Raw genomic sequence first — 17,551 nt, 5'->3', positions numbered from 1 at the left:
AAATAAATAAATAAACATAAAAGTAAAAAACAAAATAAAATGTGGGGAGTGCGTGACTCTCAGCCACACTCCATGGCACAGCCTGTCCCTCACTGGCAGGATGCTACCTCAATGTTTTAGCAGAGACCAGCTTTATGGGACAGGGTCCCATGACCTCTGTGCCAACCCCTCCCAGCGGGGGACACTGACCCCTTTGCCCAGGCAGCTGCACCTGTGGGACTCCTGTCCCCACACCTGAAACTCTTCCCAAACACCTGTGTAGCTGTGAGCCCCAGTCCTTTCACAAAGCAGAGGCTTGAGAGCCTCCCGCTCAGCTCAGACCACCCAATTCCAGTCCCGGGCCCGCACCTCTGAGCCCCAGCACACCAGCACCTGCCTGGGTCAGGTTGTACGCAGCACAGGCCTCTTGAATTGTGCTGGTTACATACAGAGAGAGGAAGGAGCAGCTCCCTTGCACCCACTGAGGCTGAGGCCTGCCACCCAGCCCAGATTGGCCTTAGGAGAACATGGTATAGGGAAACGGGGCAGGGTGAGGGACTCAGGGAGCTGGGAGTGAGCGTGGTATGGCAGGTGAACCCCGAACTAGGCTCAGGGGTACATGAACCCACAGACACCAATGCGTGGCCCCAGGACACCCTCAGACACCCTGCCAATGGCAGGCTCCCATCCTCTGGCAGAGCCAGCAAAGTGGACTGACCCCACCCGGCCCCAGCTCTCTTTCCACAGCTCTGCCAGCCTCAGCTGAGGTCACTTTTGCAGCCTTTGGCAAGCGGCGTTGCTGAGCGAGTGGCCCCTGCGTCGCTCGTGTTGCCGCGGAAGGGCGATCCCCACCAGGCCAGGCACAGATTCATGACTCTGCTGAGTCATCTGGGGTGGAGGTGGAGGGGAGGGCAGGGAGGCGCAGGCGGCACTCACCCGAGAGGCAGCCCTGCTCGCCGGGCTGCTGCGTCCACCCTCGGCAGCACCTGAGCACGGTCCGGGTCTCCGTGGTATACACCTGCCTGTAGCCCATGTAGTAGACAGTTCTAGAAAGAAAAAGAAGGGAAGTGCTTACCATCGCAGGACCAGCTGTATTTGGCTCTCACTCACCCCTGGGGCGACTGACTGCATCAGCCGAGTTCCCAGCTGCACAGGCTGTGGAACCAAGGTTCTCGAGTGGGGTGGCTGATGCCAATGCCCAGCCAGGTTCCTCTGAATGAGGCGGCAGCATGGAGGCAGCAGGGGCTGTGCTGGAGCCAGCGACAGTGGCCTTGTGCTGCATGCAACCCGGGAACACACTACCCCACTGCCTCTGCCCGGCCCCTTCCCTCCCCACGGTGGTCCTGGCTCCAGGCTGGCATTGGGATGCGCATCTCACCGCTCACCTGGCTCTCAGTGCCTAGAGAGCGCCTAGCCCTGGAGCCAGAATGGCTTCTGGGATGAGCCAAGTGGGCCTGTGGTGCCCGGGGCTGGGTGGGCTGTGCCAGACAGGGGAGGTGCCAGTTCAGACTCCATATTCTCAGTCCACCAGTGAAGCAGATGGCCCCAGTAGGAGCCCCACACACAGGTGTCATGGCCACTGACCCCTACACCTAGGAGGACGAAGCTGAGCTGGGGAGACAGAGGGGACCTGGAGGAAGTGGTTATGGGGAGCAGCAGGAGGACCTGTGTGGGCCCAGGTCAGAGAGGAGATGCCATAGCGGGCAGGCAGGGAGGGCTTCCCCGGGGCAGTGTGGCCAGGGCAGCCTTGGTCCACAGGCTGGCTCCTGCTCGGATGGGACGGGCTGGGGCTGTCACTAAGGCTGAGCAGAAAATGGTAGGGCTCCCTGGGAGATGCCAGTGTCCTCCTGGGAATGGGCAGCCCAACAGGGCCAGTGTGAGAAGGTGCCCACAGCCAGACAGACCACAGCTACCCAGAGGACACGCCGTCCCTCTCCCCAAGTCCAGAGGCTGCCCCAGGCCGCCAACACCGTGCAGCCCGCAAAGCTGGGTCACCTCAGGACACCCTGCGCCATGCCCTGCCCAGCCCCTGTCTCCTCCCTGCTCCTGCAGGCATCACCAGCCCCCTGCATGGGAAGTCTTGGCAGAGCATTTGGCAAGGGGCCTGCCTCTCCCACTCTGGGACTTGCCCTGAGCAGAGGGAGGGTGGGAGGTGGGGGCACCCCAGCCCACACAGCCCCAGCAAGCCTCCCACCATCACACCCCCGGCCTGGGGCTCCTAAGTCTCAATTCCTCCTTGCCTGGGACTCTTCCAACTCAAGCTACCCCCAACAGGTCGCCAACCACCCGCTCCATGCCCCCTAAAGTGAACAACCCTTGGAGAGGACTGGTGGGCCTGCAGACCCCGCAGCCCCTGTGACGACCGACCCCTCATTGCCCTGCAGCCACCACCAGCTCGCACAGGTTCCACTGCCACCAGAGAGCTCATTCAGGCAGGGCTGGGGTCATCAGAGAAACGAGGCCTCTGCCACACGAGTGCCTACTTCTCTGCCTTCTGGAAGGTTCGCTGCCTCTCAAGGAAGCTCCTTTCCTGCTTCCTCAGAGCATGGGCCACATCAACCCCAGGACCTGCCCACCAACCCTGCCGTCCTTCCCCGGGGAGCCACCCTGATGCCTGGGTCCTCACCCTTCCACCGCCCAAGCAGCCTCCACCCTCACTCTAGCAAGAACCAGCAAGACAGATGGCCACTTGTGCCACCTGCCCACCCGGACGCCCTGTCTCCTGCTGCTTGTTCTGCAGTGACTAATGTCCACACAAATTCAGGCCCACCCAGATGTGACCTTACTTCTTGGAAATAAGATCTTTGCTTCACCTGCAATCTAGTTAACATGAGGTCATTCACAGGGGATGGGAGGCCCCAATCCAGTGACTGGCGTCCTTATAAGAAGAGGGAAATTTGGACGCAGGCACAGGGGATGGCCGTGTGAAGAGGAAGGCAGAGACTGAAGTGGCGGCCACAAGCCAAGGCACTCCCAGACAGCTGGCAGCAGAGCTGGGGGCTGTGACAGACGTCCCCTCAGAGCCCCTGCGGGGGTCCAGCCTGCCCGCACCTTGATCTCAGACTTCCGGCCTCTGGAGCTGGGAGAGAATAAAGCCCTGCTGCTTTGAAGCCACCTGGTTCATCGGGGCTCACTGCAGCAGTGGCAGGAGACTCTCACACAGCTCTCTGCGTGGCACATGCCCACGGGTCCCAGGGCTCTGAGGCCTTTGTGTTTGCAAGGACAACTGCTCATGTGGATGTGCACAGCGGGAGGATGGAGACAGAGGCAGAGAGGGACAGAGGCGAGGCAGACAGACACAGGAAGAGAAAACGAAGGAGTTGAAGATGCACCCGCCCCGGGCCTGCCCCGCAGCCTGCAGACCCCACAGCCAGCCACCCTCCCCCATCTCTGCCGCTGTCTGCAGGGGCGGTGACCAGGGGCCCAGCCAACAGCCTGGGATCAAGGGCCCTTGAGCCTCTGGGAGTGGCCGGGGCAGCCAGGCTGCCGTCTCTGGGTAACAAAACACCCCCAGCTTGCCGGGGCTGCTGCATGGGAGGCCGGAGGTGGGCCCTGGGAACCCTGACCCAACAAACAAGCGGGGCCAGGGGCCGGCGGGCGGCTGCTTCCCGGAAGCGTGGGCTCATGCACGCGCACTGCAGAGACGCTCTGGGAGCGCCTCCCAAACCCCGTCTTGGCAGGACATGAAACCACTTGCCCGGACAGAAACCGACCACCACAGTGAACAATATTTGGCAGAGCTGAGAGTGTTTGGGCCTGTGCATGGTAAATATTTATTCCCTCTCCCGGGCTGCAATGGTGCCGGGCTATGTGCTGCTTCCCCGGGCCACTGACCACCCCCTCCATCCCCCCGAAAGAGAATGACCCTTGCTGCCCCTGCAGCCCCCGTGAAGACCAGCCCTTCCTTCCCCTGCAGCCAGCACCAGCTCACGTGGGCTCCAATGCTGAGGAGCTGGTGCCCGCAGGGCGGGGGTCGTTGTGGAAATGAGGCTGCCCCTGGGTGCCCACTTCTCTGCCTTCTGGAGCTACCAGCTCACAGTGGAGGCCACGGCTCAGGGAGTGTGGGCCTGGCGGGAGGGACCCGAGCGGCAGCTCCACCCTCAGAGCCCCTCCCCCACCCCTTCCTTCTCAGGGACCTCATTCCTCAGAGGGCGGGAGCCTCTTTACTCATAGGCCCCCCCGGCTGGGTTTGTCGGGGAAGTACCCACTGAGGGGCCTGAGAGCAAGACCCCTGAACACCCAGGCACTCTCTCAGCTGTACTCACAGCCTCACTACTCTGGGCCGGGCTGCAGCACCCATTACCCCGCGGCCCTGCCCGAGGCTGGCAGCAGGCTCCACAGCCCTGAAGGCAGACGAGGGGCTGACGCCCGCTGCCCTTCTGACCGCAGCTACCACAACACAGCCACCTCGGGGCCAGCCCGGGGAGGGGGCTCATCTTATCCTCACCGCTGCTGTGAGCCAGGTGGGGAAACTGAGGCCACAGCAGGTTCCCACCCTACTGGGGCTCATCCAGCCTGCTGGCCTCTCCCCCCAGCACTCAAGAGAGGAGGCGTCTCCTTGTCTGTCCAGGGCAGGACGGTGACCCTGCACCAGGCAAGCCAGGGTGCCCTCAGGCTGTGGGGTACGCAGTTGCTGCCTCTCGCCCTCGGCTCTCGGCCACCCTGCACCCTGCTCCAACCAACTGGGAATTACCAGTGGAGAAGAATCGCTACAGAAAGAGAAGGCCAGAAGCAAAGCCTTCAGGGGACACGCCAACTTGACCATGAGCCCACACACTGAGCGCACTGCGAACCGCAGCGACACACCGCAGGCAAAGCTGGACACCCGAGCCACATGGTTGACCCCAACAACCTGGCAGAGGCAGCATCGCGCAGGGCAAAGCGGGACATCCCGAGAAGCCGCATGGGCCACAACAAACCTGGCACGGGCACACCGGCAGTCAAAGCATGGAGCATCGCCGAGCCACCATGGTGCACCCCAAACAGGACGTAAGGCACGGGGCACCACCAGCGCAGCAAAGCCCATGTAACATCTCGAGCCATCATCGGTGCCCCAACAACCTGGACACGGCACAACCGCGAGGCACCCTCGGCAACCAGCAGAGCAAAGCAGGACAGCCCAGAGCCACATGGGCCCCAATCATGAACCTGGACACAGAAGACACACCGGGCACGGCAACGGGCACACCACAGGCAAGCTGGACATCCGCGAGCCACATGTGGGTGCCCCAGACCCAACAACCTGGCACGGGCACACCGCAGGCAAAGCTGGACATCCCGAGCCACATGGTGCCCCAACAACCTGGCACGGGCACACCACAGGCAAAGCTGGACATCCAGAGCCACATGGTGCCCTTCAGGCCTGGGCAGGGTGCCTGCCGCCAAGCCCAGCTGTGGCCTCACAGCCCGAGTCACCAGTCACCCAGCCACGTGATGGTGGAGGACTTGGTGGCAGTCTTGGCCAGCTGGCGAGGTGGCAGATGGAGGTGTGTAGAGGCTGAGGGGCGAGCGTGGTGCCCTGCCTGCCAGCACTCATGCTTGCTCCTCACTCCAGGGCCTGAGGAAGCCCAGGCCAGCCCCGACCCCTGCCCTGCTGGGGCTGTTCTGCACATGGGCACCCTATTTATGAGCCCCAGTCTGTGCCAGGCAGCCCAGAAAGGGTTAGGCTCTGACAGGCATGACCCCAGGTACAGGAGACACTGTCAGCTCAGTTCAGGGGTGAGAAAAAGGAGGCTGAGGTCACCACGCTGGTATGGGTGGAGCCAGTGATGAAACCATGAGCCTCCCGTGACACCAGCTAACCCCTGAGTCACCCCTCAGTGCCACAGTGCTCTGGGGTCCTGCCTCAGCTGCCCCGGCCTGGGCTGCAATGCCAGAGGCCTGCCCGGCCCTCGCCCCTCTGTGCCCTCCTACGGGCAGGCCGGGCCTCCTTCCCTGCATCTCCCCAGAATCCAGGGGCCTCGACTGCTCAGTGCCCCGGCTGAATGGTGGCCAAGCCAACGAGTGGCCCTGCCCATGCTGAGCCCAGTCACACATACCCAGGTGTCTGCTGCGTAGCAGAGCTGTCCCCGTGGGCGCAGGAAGAGTGGCCTGTGCCCATCTCCATGATGCCACCCAGAGCCCACCTGGGATGCTGGGGTCCCCACCAGTTCCACAGCGAGTTGGGAATCTGGTCGTAAGCACTGGGGGCTCGAGGGCGAACAGGCAAGGGCTCAGGGTTAGGGACAGGGACTCCTGATGCCAGAGGAGGAGCAGCAACGCTCTGAAAAAGGACAGGTGGGAGCCGGAGGTCGGGAGACAGGGCTGGCTCCTGGGAGGGATGAAGGGAGCAGGCCCCAGGCCGGTCTCCACCCAAAGTCTCGCTGCGTGGAGTGACGTCTGGACCAGGCATCTGAGGAGACTCCCCCAAGGCTGCACAGCTGGATTCAGCCCCCAGCGGCTTGGGAGGGGGCACAAAGAGGAAACATGGGATTTGGGAGCACCCTGTGCGCACGAACAGCCCCAGGAGCATCCCAAAGGGACAGGGGCCCGGGACGTGTGTCACCACTTCACTTGGGGCTGGTTCCAGTAAAGCACACGAGACGCCCATCCCCCCGGCACCAGGGTGGGAAGAGGCCTCTGGTTCCCCCAGGAGTGGGGGCCAGGTGAGAACAGAGTCCTCAGAGGTGGACCTCGGCCCCTCCCCAATGACAAGCCTGGGACCTTGGGGCAGAACGGCCACCTTTCGGGAGGGAGCTTTGGCGAAGAGGCCCGGATACCCTGCATTGGGTAATGCCAGGAGGGGATCCCCTGCCGGTGGCCCCCCCAGACAGGGGGACTTTGTCCACGGCTGCCCCCAGTGCCCTGCCAGGAGGCTGAGGAACTTGGTACATCAGCAACACTGCTCCCACCCTGCCTTGAGGCCAGCTGGAGACGGCAATGGAGACATCCCACCCCCATGGCAGGGGCACTTCCTCAGCTGGGCCACCAGGACTCTCTCCAGCCCTGTGCTCAGGTAGCTTCTGGCTGCTTCCAGAAACGGATCTCTTCCACCATGAGCTGCTGACGGGAGACCTGGCCGATGAGACCAAACTCCCACAGGTAAATCCACTGGCATCCACGCACACATTACATCCACAGGACGGGCCCGCGTCCGTACACGCGTTACACCCACAGGACGGGCCGGCGTCTACGCACGGGTTACACTCACAGGACGGGCCCGCGTCCACACACGGATGACAGTCAGGATAGACTAAAAGCTGCTATTTTGGGGAAAACAATGAGAGGAGCTTTCTTCTTCTTTTTGCTCAGGGCCAATGAACCTCAGCCCTCCCGAGATCTCTTGTTTAGGGGGCTCAGAGTTCCTGAACCTCAGCCCTCCTGAGATGTCTTGTTTGGGGGTCTCAGGGTCCCTGAACCTCAGCCCTCCTGCACTGGGCTGGGTCATCTGTCTGGGGCTTGTCCTGCATGTTGCAGACGCTGAGCAGCATCCCTGCCTCAGCCTGCCCAGCTCACCTGTCACCAAACCTGACTCCACATCTCCACTGTCCCGGGGTAGCAAGACAGAACCGTCCCTGAGTGAAAACCACCATTATTGCTTAATGGTTCCTTTCTCCTCTACTCTGAACACATCTGAATTGCACAGCAAACACACACTGACTGGAAAGCTGCTGGGGCCCCTCGAGCAGGCACAGCAGATGCAGGTGTCCCACGTGGACCTCATGCCCACGAGAGCAGCACAGAGCAGGGCCTCAGCTCCTCCACAGATCCCAGGCTGAGAAGCCAAACCACACTCTTATCTGAGTACGCGTTCCTGCCTTCCCTCCCTCAGACACACGGAAACCCTCCACCTGAAGTGGGTGGCTGCCAGTTCCCCACACAACCCACTTTGCAGTGGGGCTGGCTCTGCAGAGCCTGAGACTATAAAACGGGAGAGGTGTGCACAGGCACTCAAGTTCGGTGTTGAAATAAAATCCTGAGCAATAAAAAGTTTCACGTGTGTTTGGGAACAAGGCCCTAGGGCCAAGCAGCAGCAGTCTCCTGCCGGGCCCCTGGCAGGCTGAGACCACTCTCCCCCTCCTGCGTGGCCAGCATCCTCCTGGGCCAGGTGCTTGACTAAACAGGAGAGGGCTACAGCATCTGAGTAGCCCCATGGCAGCCTCACCCAGAGGGTGGGAGAGGCCTCAGGCTCAGATGAGGGCTTCAGGCAGGGGGTCCGCGTGGCCCCGGGACCAGGACGGAGTCCCAGCCTCAGCTACCCAGCTCCTGGGTGGTCAGTGCTGCCCTTTATGTGAACAGAGCCCCTCCCCCAACATGGGACCCTGGGGCCCCTGCACCTACCTCCGCTCATGGCCCATGCACCACGCCTGCCACCCGCAGCCGGCCTTCCACACTGGCACCGTGTGGCTGAAGGCCTGCACGCACGGCTGGCGATGGCCCACCAGGGTCAGCTCCTGCTCAGCACACACGTGGGGCCTGGAACAGAGACACAGAGAGTCAGCGCCTCGGCCACCCCTAGCCGGCAGCACCCACCCCTCCTGCACCCCCAGCTTTGGGTGCCAGCTCATCTGGAGTGAGGTCCAGACCCATGGCCAGGCCTCCACAGCACAGTGCCCGTGCCAGTGCCCCAGGCCGACCGTGGGTCCCAGGCTTGAGGGCACAGGAGCTCAGGGGAAAAGGCAAGATGACTGCCATATCCCGATGCATGGGCTACAGCGTGGCTCCTGGTCCTTCAAGACCTCAGGACACAACCACCAACGAGGCTGCCTCAACAGACAAGAACTATAGCCTCAAGGGACCATCACGCCTGGTCCAGAATCCAGGACCAAGCCCGGGCCCATCTGTCCTCTCCACCCCAGCCCTCCCCGCCTTGCTTCAGAGATGTCCCAAGGCCTGCTGCTGCTGGGCACACGGCTGAGCGGGAATTCGCCCACGGCAGAGTGGGGTGAACACGGGCCCATTCGCTGTGAAGTCAGCGGCTCCCTGGCATCATATTACCCGCACTGGTGAGTGTTTGCTCTCAGAGGAGGAGGTAAAAACCCCAGGCCCATCCCTGCCAAGCTCCTTCAGGTCCCCTCCAAGGCCTCTCCAGCCCAGAGCCTGCATAAACCAGGGGAGGGGAACACACCAGGGACAGGTGCCCTAAGCCAGCCATCCAGACCCCACCGGGCTCGGAGCAGGTGGAGAAAGGACTCAGACCCTTCAGGGGGAAGCGTCAGAGGGAGGGACCCTCCAAAGACGGCCACACGGGCCAGCACCCCCAGAGCAGGGGCTCACCCCTGGCCTAGCCTGACCGATGGGTGGGGCGGGCTCCCTCCACAGAGGCAAATTTGAGGGGAAAGGACAAGACTCCAACGCTCGTGTCCCACTGAGTCAGGTCACGTCTGGGGGGCCTCAGAGGAAAGAAGAGGTTTGTCCTGCTCTCCCAGCTCTGGGCTTGCTACCTAGAACCAGGGCCAGGCACACCTGGTGTGGGCCAGTGTCTCCCCTCCAGCCTCAGTGCAGCAAGCCTGGCAGATCCCGCCAGAACCCCTCCCACCTCCTAGGGGCAAGCAGGTGGCATGAGTTCCCCCAGCCCCTCATCAGAGGTCCCCACTCCACCAGGAATATTGTCCAGGCTCGGTACCGCCCTCTGCCCAGGCCTTGCCAGGAGCCCCTAACCTGCTGCTGCCTGTTGGGCCAGACCCTGGCTCAGCACTCAGAGACTGCCCGCCCCTTCCAGCCACCCTGGCCCCAGGCCAGCCACTCCCAGATGGAGGCTCTCGCGATGGAGGACTACATTTTTCCTCTTTCCTGGGGCTTGTGCTGTGTGGGAAGCCCTGTGTCCCCTCTGACTTCAGCTCAGCCCCTCGGGCTGAACAAATCCAGAAAGCACAGACCCAACACAGCGGCACCAAGCTGAGAGTGGCAAATGGCAGGGCCTCACCAGCTGGGACAGCAGGGGCTCCACCAGGCAGCTGTGGCACACAGAGGAGGGACCCTGGCCTCCAGCTGCCCACCCACAAAGGGGCAGATGAAGGCTGGGACCAGAGTCCAGCTCCAGATCTCCAGTCAAGTCCGAGAGGGGCTGGGGCTGCGGCTGGCCACGTCCTGCCTGTGACCTCCTGCCGAGAGGTTTTGCCCACACTCTCCCGCAGTTTCCCAAACTGCCCATCCCAGGGCTGAGGCTTGCCCACCCAAGGCAGCATTGATCTCTGGAGTCCAAGCCCAGGTGACTGCAGGGCAGGGGCACAAGGCAGGGTATGAGGCAGGGCAGAGCTCCCCCTGGCCATGAGCAGAGTCCAGGCTCCCTACCAACTCCCAGACGGACCTGCAGCTGCAGCTGAGAAGCCTCCACAGCCATGGGGACCCTCCAGCCAGGTGGAATCAGCTGCAGGAACCCAGGGCAGGTGGAAAGGCTCTGCCATTGCCTCTTCCTGCACCAGGAAGACAACTCCCTCCTGGGCAGGGAGCAAGACTTCCAAAAACCCTGACTATTTCTACCTGCGAGCCAGGGAAGAGGTGACTCGCTCAGGAGTGCCTCCTCCGTGCCCAGCACCAGGTCCTTTCCCGATGTTACATCATTGAATCTCACCCCTCCCAGGGAGGAGGTGACAGTGACCCCCTGATCTGCTCAAGGTCACCAGCTAATGAGAGGTACAGACAGGACTAAGGGCCAGGCCTCTCCCACCTTCCGCCAGCACTGTTTGCCCTCTGTGTCCCAAGAGCCACGGATCCCAGCGTGAGAACAGGGGAGGGGGCAGGGCCAGAGGTTGGATCAGGGCCAGAGGGTCACGTCTCCAGGGAGGTCCCTCCTCAGCCTCCCTGGGGCTGGGTCCTGACCTCATTCCTGACCCCTAGACTACAGCACCTATGGGGGATGGTCTCACAGCCCCCAGGGCCACTGCCCCACTCCATCCTGCTGTGACCCAAGGCTGACCTCTGTGGATCACATCCTCCCAGCACCTGCACACAAGCACACTCTCTCTCTCTCACACTCACACTCTCAATCACACACAAACTCACATTCACACACATTCACAACCACTCATGCACACCCACAGAGTCACATACTCACAATCACATACACCCTTACTCATACTCAATCTCACATACCCACACACAGTCACACATACTTTACACGGACTTGAACACACACGCTAACACACAATGCACTCACACATACTCTCACACACACAATCACACAAACACAGTCACACACATTCACAAGCACACTCAATCACACACATTCACACTCACATGCATGCTCACACACTCAACATGCTCATACACTCATACATGTCCACACACACCCAATCACACTCACTATCATACCCACATACAATCACATACACACAAACTCACAATCACACATTCACACTCAAAATCACACACCACCCTCAACACACATACACTCACAACACATATATACACACAATACATATATAAATTCACACACAATAACACATACAATTCCACACTCAAACACAAATCCACAATATATTCATACACACTCTCACACACACACATTCACAATCACACACACACTCATACAATGACATACACTCACACACATACCAACAATCACACACATAACTCATTGAACACACACACTTCTGTACTGTCACACATGCTCACCACACTCCACCACACTCGCACACAATATGCACACTCAACTCCATTCTCACACACACTTCAGTTACACACACAGGCACACACATCACATCTACACACTTTGCCCTCTGGCTGCAGGGGTGGGTTTAGTCAATGGGGGGTTTGGCCCTCCTGTCAGGGGCAGGGGCCACACCCCCTCTCTCCAGGTTCCAGGACCCAGCCCCCACCCAAGGGATGGCGTTGGCCTCACGGTGGCACCCCCCTGCTTCCTCACCCATGCACCTTCCACACAGCATACACCCCTTTGTGAAGACCCCTCCCCAACCCCTCCTGGGACAGTGTCACCCCTGTCCTCCTCCTACTAACAGATACACTGTCCCCCTGAAACTCAAAAAGCCACACTTTCATGTAACAGTGTCAAATATGGGATCAGAGACGGGTGTTTTAAAGCACTAGTGCATCTTGGAGGGCAGAACTCGTGATGAATGCACCCACCCCACCGACCGTCGGGCTCTAGGGATGCAAAGCATCACGCACTGGTTCTCAACGTGGGCTCCCCCGGCCAGGACCAGCAGCCCCTCCTGGGAACCTGCAGAAATGCACACTCCTGGGTGCCACCCTGGTCCACTGAATGCAGGATGCTGGGGGTGGGGCCCAGCATTCCTCGGGGAGGGAAGGATTGCGTGTGTTTGCCCAAGCCCACCAGGGGATGCCGGAGCACACTCAAGCTTGTAATCCCAGGCCTAGCGGTTTGTAGCAAGGTCTCACTGCCAGGCAGCCTGGGTTTGACTCTCAGTTCCCCACAGCCCGTCTTTAAGACATGCAGGTTACTGAGCCTCTGTCTCAGTTTCGTCACCTGTAAAATAAGGATTCACAGCACTGACCTTGCCAGGTTGTCATGAGGGTTAGATGAGCCCGCACAGAAACGGGCTCCTGACAGCTCTCAGGAGGTGTGAGCTAGTGTTATTGCAGATGCTGGGACTGTTTATTCCGGAGAAAGTGTCACTCGTACCTCGAAAGTGGGCCCATAGGAACTGCTACAGGCATTGAACTCTTTTGCTGCCCCTGTGCCTTGCAACGCACTTACCCATGGTGAGCCCTGGGCACAGGTGGCCTTGAACTCCTTGCCACAAAAAAACAGAAGTGGGGGGCGGGGTGGGGGTAGGCCGATGATCCGCGAGCTTCTGGGCTACAGGGTCCAGCCCCTGACTCTGCTATGGCCCCTGTGCTGAGGGCAGCCACTGTGAAGGGACTCTGTCACCATCTCAGGATGGAGATGACACAGAGAGGGCAGAGCTGTGAGCCTAGGTTTTCAGCAGACACCCCAGGCCTGGGGCTTGCTGTGCAGCCTGAGGAATCACTGACTGTCTCTGAGCCCTCAATGCAGCATCTGGAAAACAGGTGTGATGACAGCTCGGGCCCCTGGGGCTTGGAGACATCGGGGACATGGCCGGGGCTGGGGGTCCTGAGGGGTTGGGTGCTCCCTTCTGAAGGGCCTTCTTGTCCCTCCTGGCCCTCCTCAAACCTCAATCTCAGCTGCCACTAACCAGCAAGATGACAATGCTGAAGGACTCACCAAGACCACTTGCCAACCCCACCCTCGACCACCCAGCAGCCCTTCCCGCACATCACACCTGTCACTCTCCAGGCCCCTGCCCACCTGGTGCGCCCTATGTCTCCCCAGTAACTTCTCCCCCTCACGGCTCTCCCCAAGGCCAGAGGGCCCTTGCCCTGCCCAGCCAGGCTGTGGTCCCTGAAAACGGCTCCTGGGTGGCTCTTGCTGTGACCCCCAACAAGATTGATCGATCATCCATCAAGCCGGCCTTCAAGGATGGAGAGGTGAGTGTGGGAACGACTGTCTCCTCTGGGGACTTCAGCACCACACACACAGCCATAGCAGCCCTCCCGCACCCCACACGCGGCCCCAGCGGCCCTCCCGCACCCCACACGCGGCCCCAGCGGCCCTCCCGCACCACACGCCGCCCCAGCGGCCTTCCCGCACCACACACCGCCCCAGCGGCCTTCCCACCTGGGAGGATGGAGAAGGTGGCAGGGGGAGGGCAGGCAGAGGAGCGGACAAAAAGAAACCTGCCGCTGCTGCACATGGGTCTGAGGAGAACCCAATAAAACGTCTGGTGACCTTAGACAGGACCAGAGTCCCAGGCCTCACTGTTCCTTGCGGTTGGAGCCTGCCTCCCATCTGGGGGATGGAACAGGAATTCCGGAACTACAGAGTGGACCCGGCGTGGTCAGCGGCCGAATGCGTTCCAGCTGGTGGGCCATCTGCTCCCGGGCAGAGCTGGGGTTCCACTGGCAAGAGATGGGCATGCTGCAGGGTCCCTCCAGGGCGGGCAGCGACAGTCTGGGCCCAGCGACGGCATCACCAGATTGGGGACGGGGGATCCAGAAACCGGGCAGCCAGCCTGGCTCAGCTCCCCAGCCTGGCTGAATGCAGCCCCTGAACAAACCCCTGTGGGCAGCGGGGGCGGCGGGGGGGGGAGTTGAGGGAGTCGCTCAGGACTGCGGCCCTCACATTTATTTTAAAGGCTCGTTTTACCCGCACGGTTCTCTTCTGCTTATGCTTCCCTGGCCCCCGCGTAGCCAGCATGGGGGGAATCTCAAGGCCCTGGGGTTGGGGGAGCCCAGCTCCTGCCCTGGGGCCCCTCAGACGCCTTCCCAAAGACAAGGAGACAATGAACAACGTCACTTGAAGCCCCAAAGGCAGCAGTTCACAGAGAGCTCCTTCCCCTCCATGTCACTGTGCTGTGAAACTCAGGGCCCTAAGGGGAGGCTGAGAACAGCTGCTTTCTACACCCTGGGGTTGGGGAGCAGGCCTGCTGACAACCTGCAGGCCTCAGGCTCAGAAATGGGGCCCTTGGAGCCCATGGCGCCAGTGGTTCCAAAGAGCTACTCGCAAGATTGGATTTGAGCTTGCAGGGCCCGACCCATCCTGGAGGGGAGACATCATACCATTAGCTGATTCCAGAGCACTGGCCATTTTTGCAGCACAGCTGCCCAGGGGGGACTCCATCAGAGAGAACCTGAGCTCTCTGCAGCCCAGCAGCGCCTCTCAGGGTCTCCAAAATGTGGAACTTCCAACCACGGCTGGTCCAAGCCCTGTGGGTCCGTGCCTTAGCAGGTGGGCAATCGGCCCCCTTCTCCCAGACCCTGTTCCCAGACGCCCAGCCAGCAGCCTAGGGCGTCCTGCATGAGGCCCCAGGAAAGAGGCCAGCCGTCCTTCCTTGTAGCGGAAACTCACTTCAGAGTGACCTGAATCAGCACATAGATCAGCTCTGCCCACTCCAGAGATGGGGCAAAGCACCTGGGTCTGCGAGTGAGGGACACCCGCCTCACTGCCCCCAACAGCATCTCCCAGAGGCCCCGGCTTCTAGCATTAACAGGAGGTTCGCAGTAAGCCTTCAACTCAGCAGCCAGTGGTTCAGGAAAACTCAGCCAAACGGGGTGCCACTGCCCCATGCCAGGCTCTGCCTGCTCATCAGATTCCCAGGAGGAAAGGGTGGTGGGGAGGACAGGAGCGGTAGGGACTGAGCACTCTCTGGGACCCAGCCTGCTCCTCTGGGGTAAGGGAGCCAAGAGCGCCCCTGCCCCACCCCCATACCAGAGCCCACAGCTTCCTCCTCCTTTCTGCCCCACAGACTGAGCCTCAGAACAGGCCCTGCTCTCCATAGCCCAGTGGGGACCTCTCCAGGGTCCAGCTCAGGGTCCCTGCACTCACTCAGCCGGCCAACTTCAGCACACTGCGGCCCACTGCGGCCTGGCTGCATGTCCAGGCACGTGCCAGGTCCTTACAGGACAACCGGCCTGTGGAAGGCATGCCTGCCACCGTCACAGAACTCAGACTCTCGCTGGTGGACGATCTGTGAGCAGAGCGAGCAGAGGCTCCCAGTGGATATGCCTGGAGCCAAGAAGATAAACCAGGGGCACAGGCCCCCAGCGCAGCCATCGCCACTTACTGCAGCCAGGGAGGCTCCCAAGGAGAAGCGTAGGATGTGAAGGATAGAGAAGGGAGAGGAAGGGAGGTTTGGAGAAAGGATGAGCAAAGACAGCCAAGTCTCCTGCAACCCATTTCCACCATTTCAAACGGCTTTGCCCCAGGCTCGTGAAGGGCCTCCCGAGCCCAGGTGCACAGACAGAACACAGGAAGCAGACCCTCCACTCCTCTCCTGGAGACCCCAGCAAGTCCGAGTCCGGCAGGGGGCCCAGGAAGGCCACCGACAGTTTCCGCAGTGCACTGGTGGCAGAGGCCCCTCGCCAGAGCAGGGACATCCGAGCAGAGACAGCAGGCCATCCGCCGAGCAGCAGCCCAGCCCTGGGACTCCGGGGAGCCTATGCCCCTGGAAGCCCCTGGCTGGTCCCGGGAGGAGATGGCTGGCTGAGCAGCGAAGGCCACTGTGGTGGCCCATCTGAGCCTGCAGCTCTCCTCAGACAAAGGCATTGGAATCACAGGAAAGGGGAACGTTCCGTCGTCATGCGGAGGCAGGACTAGCGCCGTTCACACTGCGGATGGCAAGGCCCCCACCCAGGGACTGCACGGCTTTGAAAAGGCCTCCTTCTTGGAGTAAAGCCAGACCCAGGGTGGGATCTTGGGAGCTTGGACCCCCTCCCCTCCACCAGCTTGACGTGGCAGCTTCTTCTCTCAGTCCCCAGCCAGTTGCAGCTCGGTCCTGCACGGCCAGGTTTGAGGCGGGCCCTTGAGCACCAGGTCCTGCGGGGGAGTGCTGGACAGGAACAGCCTGAGAGCCCCTCTGTGGCCCCCAGACAGAGAGGCTGTGGGACAGGAGGCCTTCACCTGGGCCTGGCCCTCGCCCACCACCCCTGCCCAGCAAGGCCAGGGAGTGCTGGGTGGGGGCGCCAGCGACTCCCCTCCTCCTCCTTCTCCTCCTCCTCCACTGCAGCACCAGTTTTCCTTTGAGGCCAACACAAGGATTGATTTGCTGTTCAAGAGAGACCGCTAAACGGCCCGTTAGGGAATCATCTTCCAAAATTAAATTCATCTCGGCTGGCTCCCTGACCCTCTCTTCCTGCCCATTCTGGCACTAAATTCCTTCTTCAACAGCCCAAAGTACACGTGTTTAACACACAGACCAACTCCATTCAGCTCCCCCGTCTGGGCACGGCTCGCCCCTGCGAAGGCCCCCAGACCCCAGGAGACAGGCTTTGGAGGGAAGCGGGAACAGGCGGCTTCCTCTCTGCCTTCTCCCAGCCGGGCTCTGGGGCCAGACCCTGCCCGGAAAGGGGCCCAGATTTCTCACCGCTTTCCAAGTACAGTATCTGCCTGAGCCTGCAGGACCCACATCACGGAGCAAAAGAAGGGGAGAGTGGGAGAGGAGGAGGGGACACGGCGAGGGGCCCTGCCACAGAAGGGCTCCAGACTCGACCCAGGAGCCCTGGGTCTCAGCCACCTCCTCCCCAGTCAACGCAAACAGCCCATTGTTCTGGAGCCCCAGGGACAAAGCCTCGGAGCTCGGTCCACCGCGGGCCTCCCGAGGCCCCGCGGTCTCTGGACGACCCTCCGAGCCCTCCCAGCTCCTGCTACTCACATGCTGGGCTGCAGCGGGATCAGGGCCCGCGGCGGAACGCTGGCGCCCACGGGCACGGCGGGGAGCAGCAGCAGCACCAGCGCCAGGGCCACCGTGCGCCCCGCTGCGCTCGCCTCTTCCAGGAACGACATCGTGTGCGCCGGTGCCTTCTCCGCTCCCGGCTTACAGGCGGCTCCGCGGCTCCCCGGAGCCTCCGCCTCCACGTGCGCCACAGGACGCAGCCACAGGTGCCCGCGCCGGGTCCGCGGAGCCCAAAGTCGCTGCAGGTGCGGAGCGCCCGGCTTCCCGCCGGCGCCCGAAGTGGCACCGCGGAGACCTGGTCGCCGGGTCCACCCTGCAGACACTCGCCCCAGCGCGGTGAGCACCGTGCCCCGGGCCCGAAGCCTGGAAGGCCGCCACGCCCCCGGCCCGCCCCCAGCCCGGACCCCAGCCCCGACCCC

At 61.7% G+C, this 17,551-nt stretch overlaps 1 protein-coding gene across 1 annotated transcript in view; it reads right to left on the bottom strand.

Annotated features, from left to right (window-relative positions):
* MEGF6 (multiple EGF like domains 6) overlaps positions 1-17,492 on the bottom strand; it is a 122,344-nt gene extending 104,852 nt beyond the window's left edge. The window contains exons 1-3 of the mRNA XM_017882421.1: positions 17,112-17,492; positions 8,299-8,433; positions 916-1,025 (exon numbers count right to left, since the gene is read on the bottom strand). Of these exons, the coding sequence (XP_017737910.1) occupies positions 916-1,025; positions 8,299-8,433; positions 17,112-17,242 (376 nt within the window). The 5' untranslated portion in view covers positions 17,243-17,492. The remainder of the gene's footprint in view (positions 1-915; positions 1,026-8,298; positions 8,434-17,111) is intronic.
* Positions 17,493-17,551: the final 59 nt, after the last annotated feature.

Source organism: Rhinopithecus bieti, unplaced genomic scaffold, assembly GCF_001698545.2.
Source record: "Rhinopithecus bieti isolate Rb0 unplaced genomic scaffold, ASM169854v2 scaffold_13351, whole genome shotgun sequence".
Taxonomy (NCBI): Eukaryota; Metazoa; Chordata; class Mammalia; order Primates; family Cercopithecidae; genus Rhinopithecus; species Rhinopithecus bieti.
The sequence above is the reverse complement of the archived record's forward strand: the minus strand, read 5'-3'. Positions and strand labels throughout refer to the sequence as shown.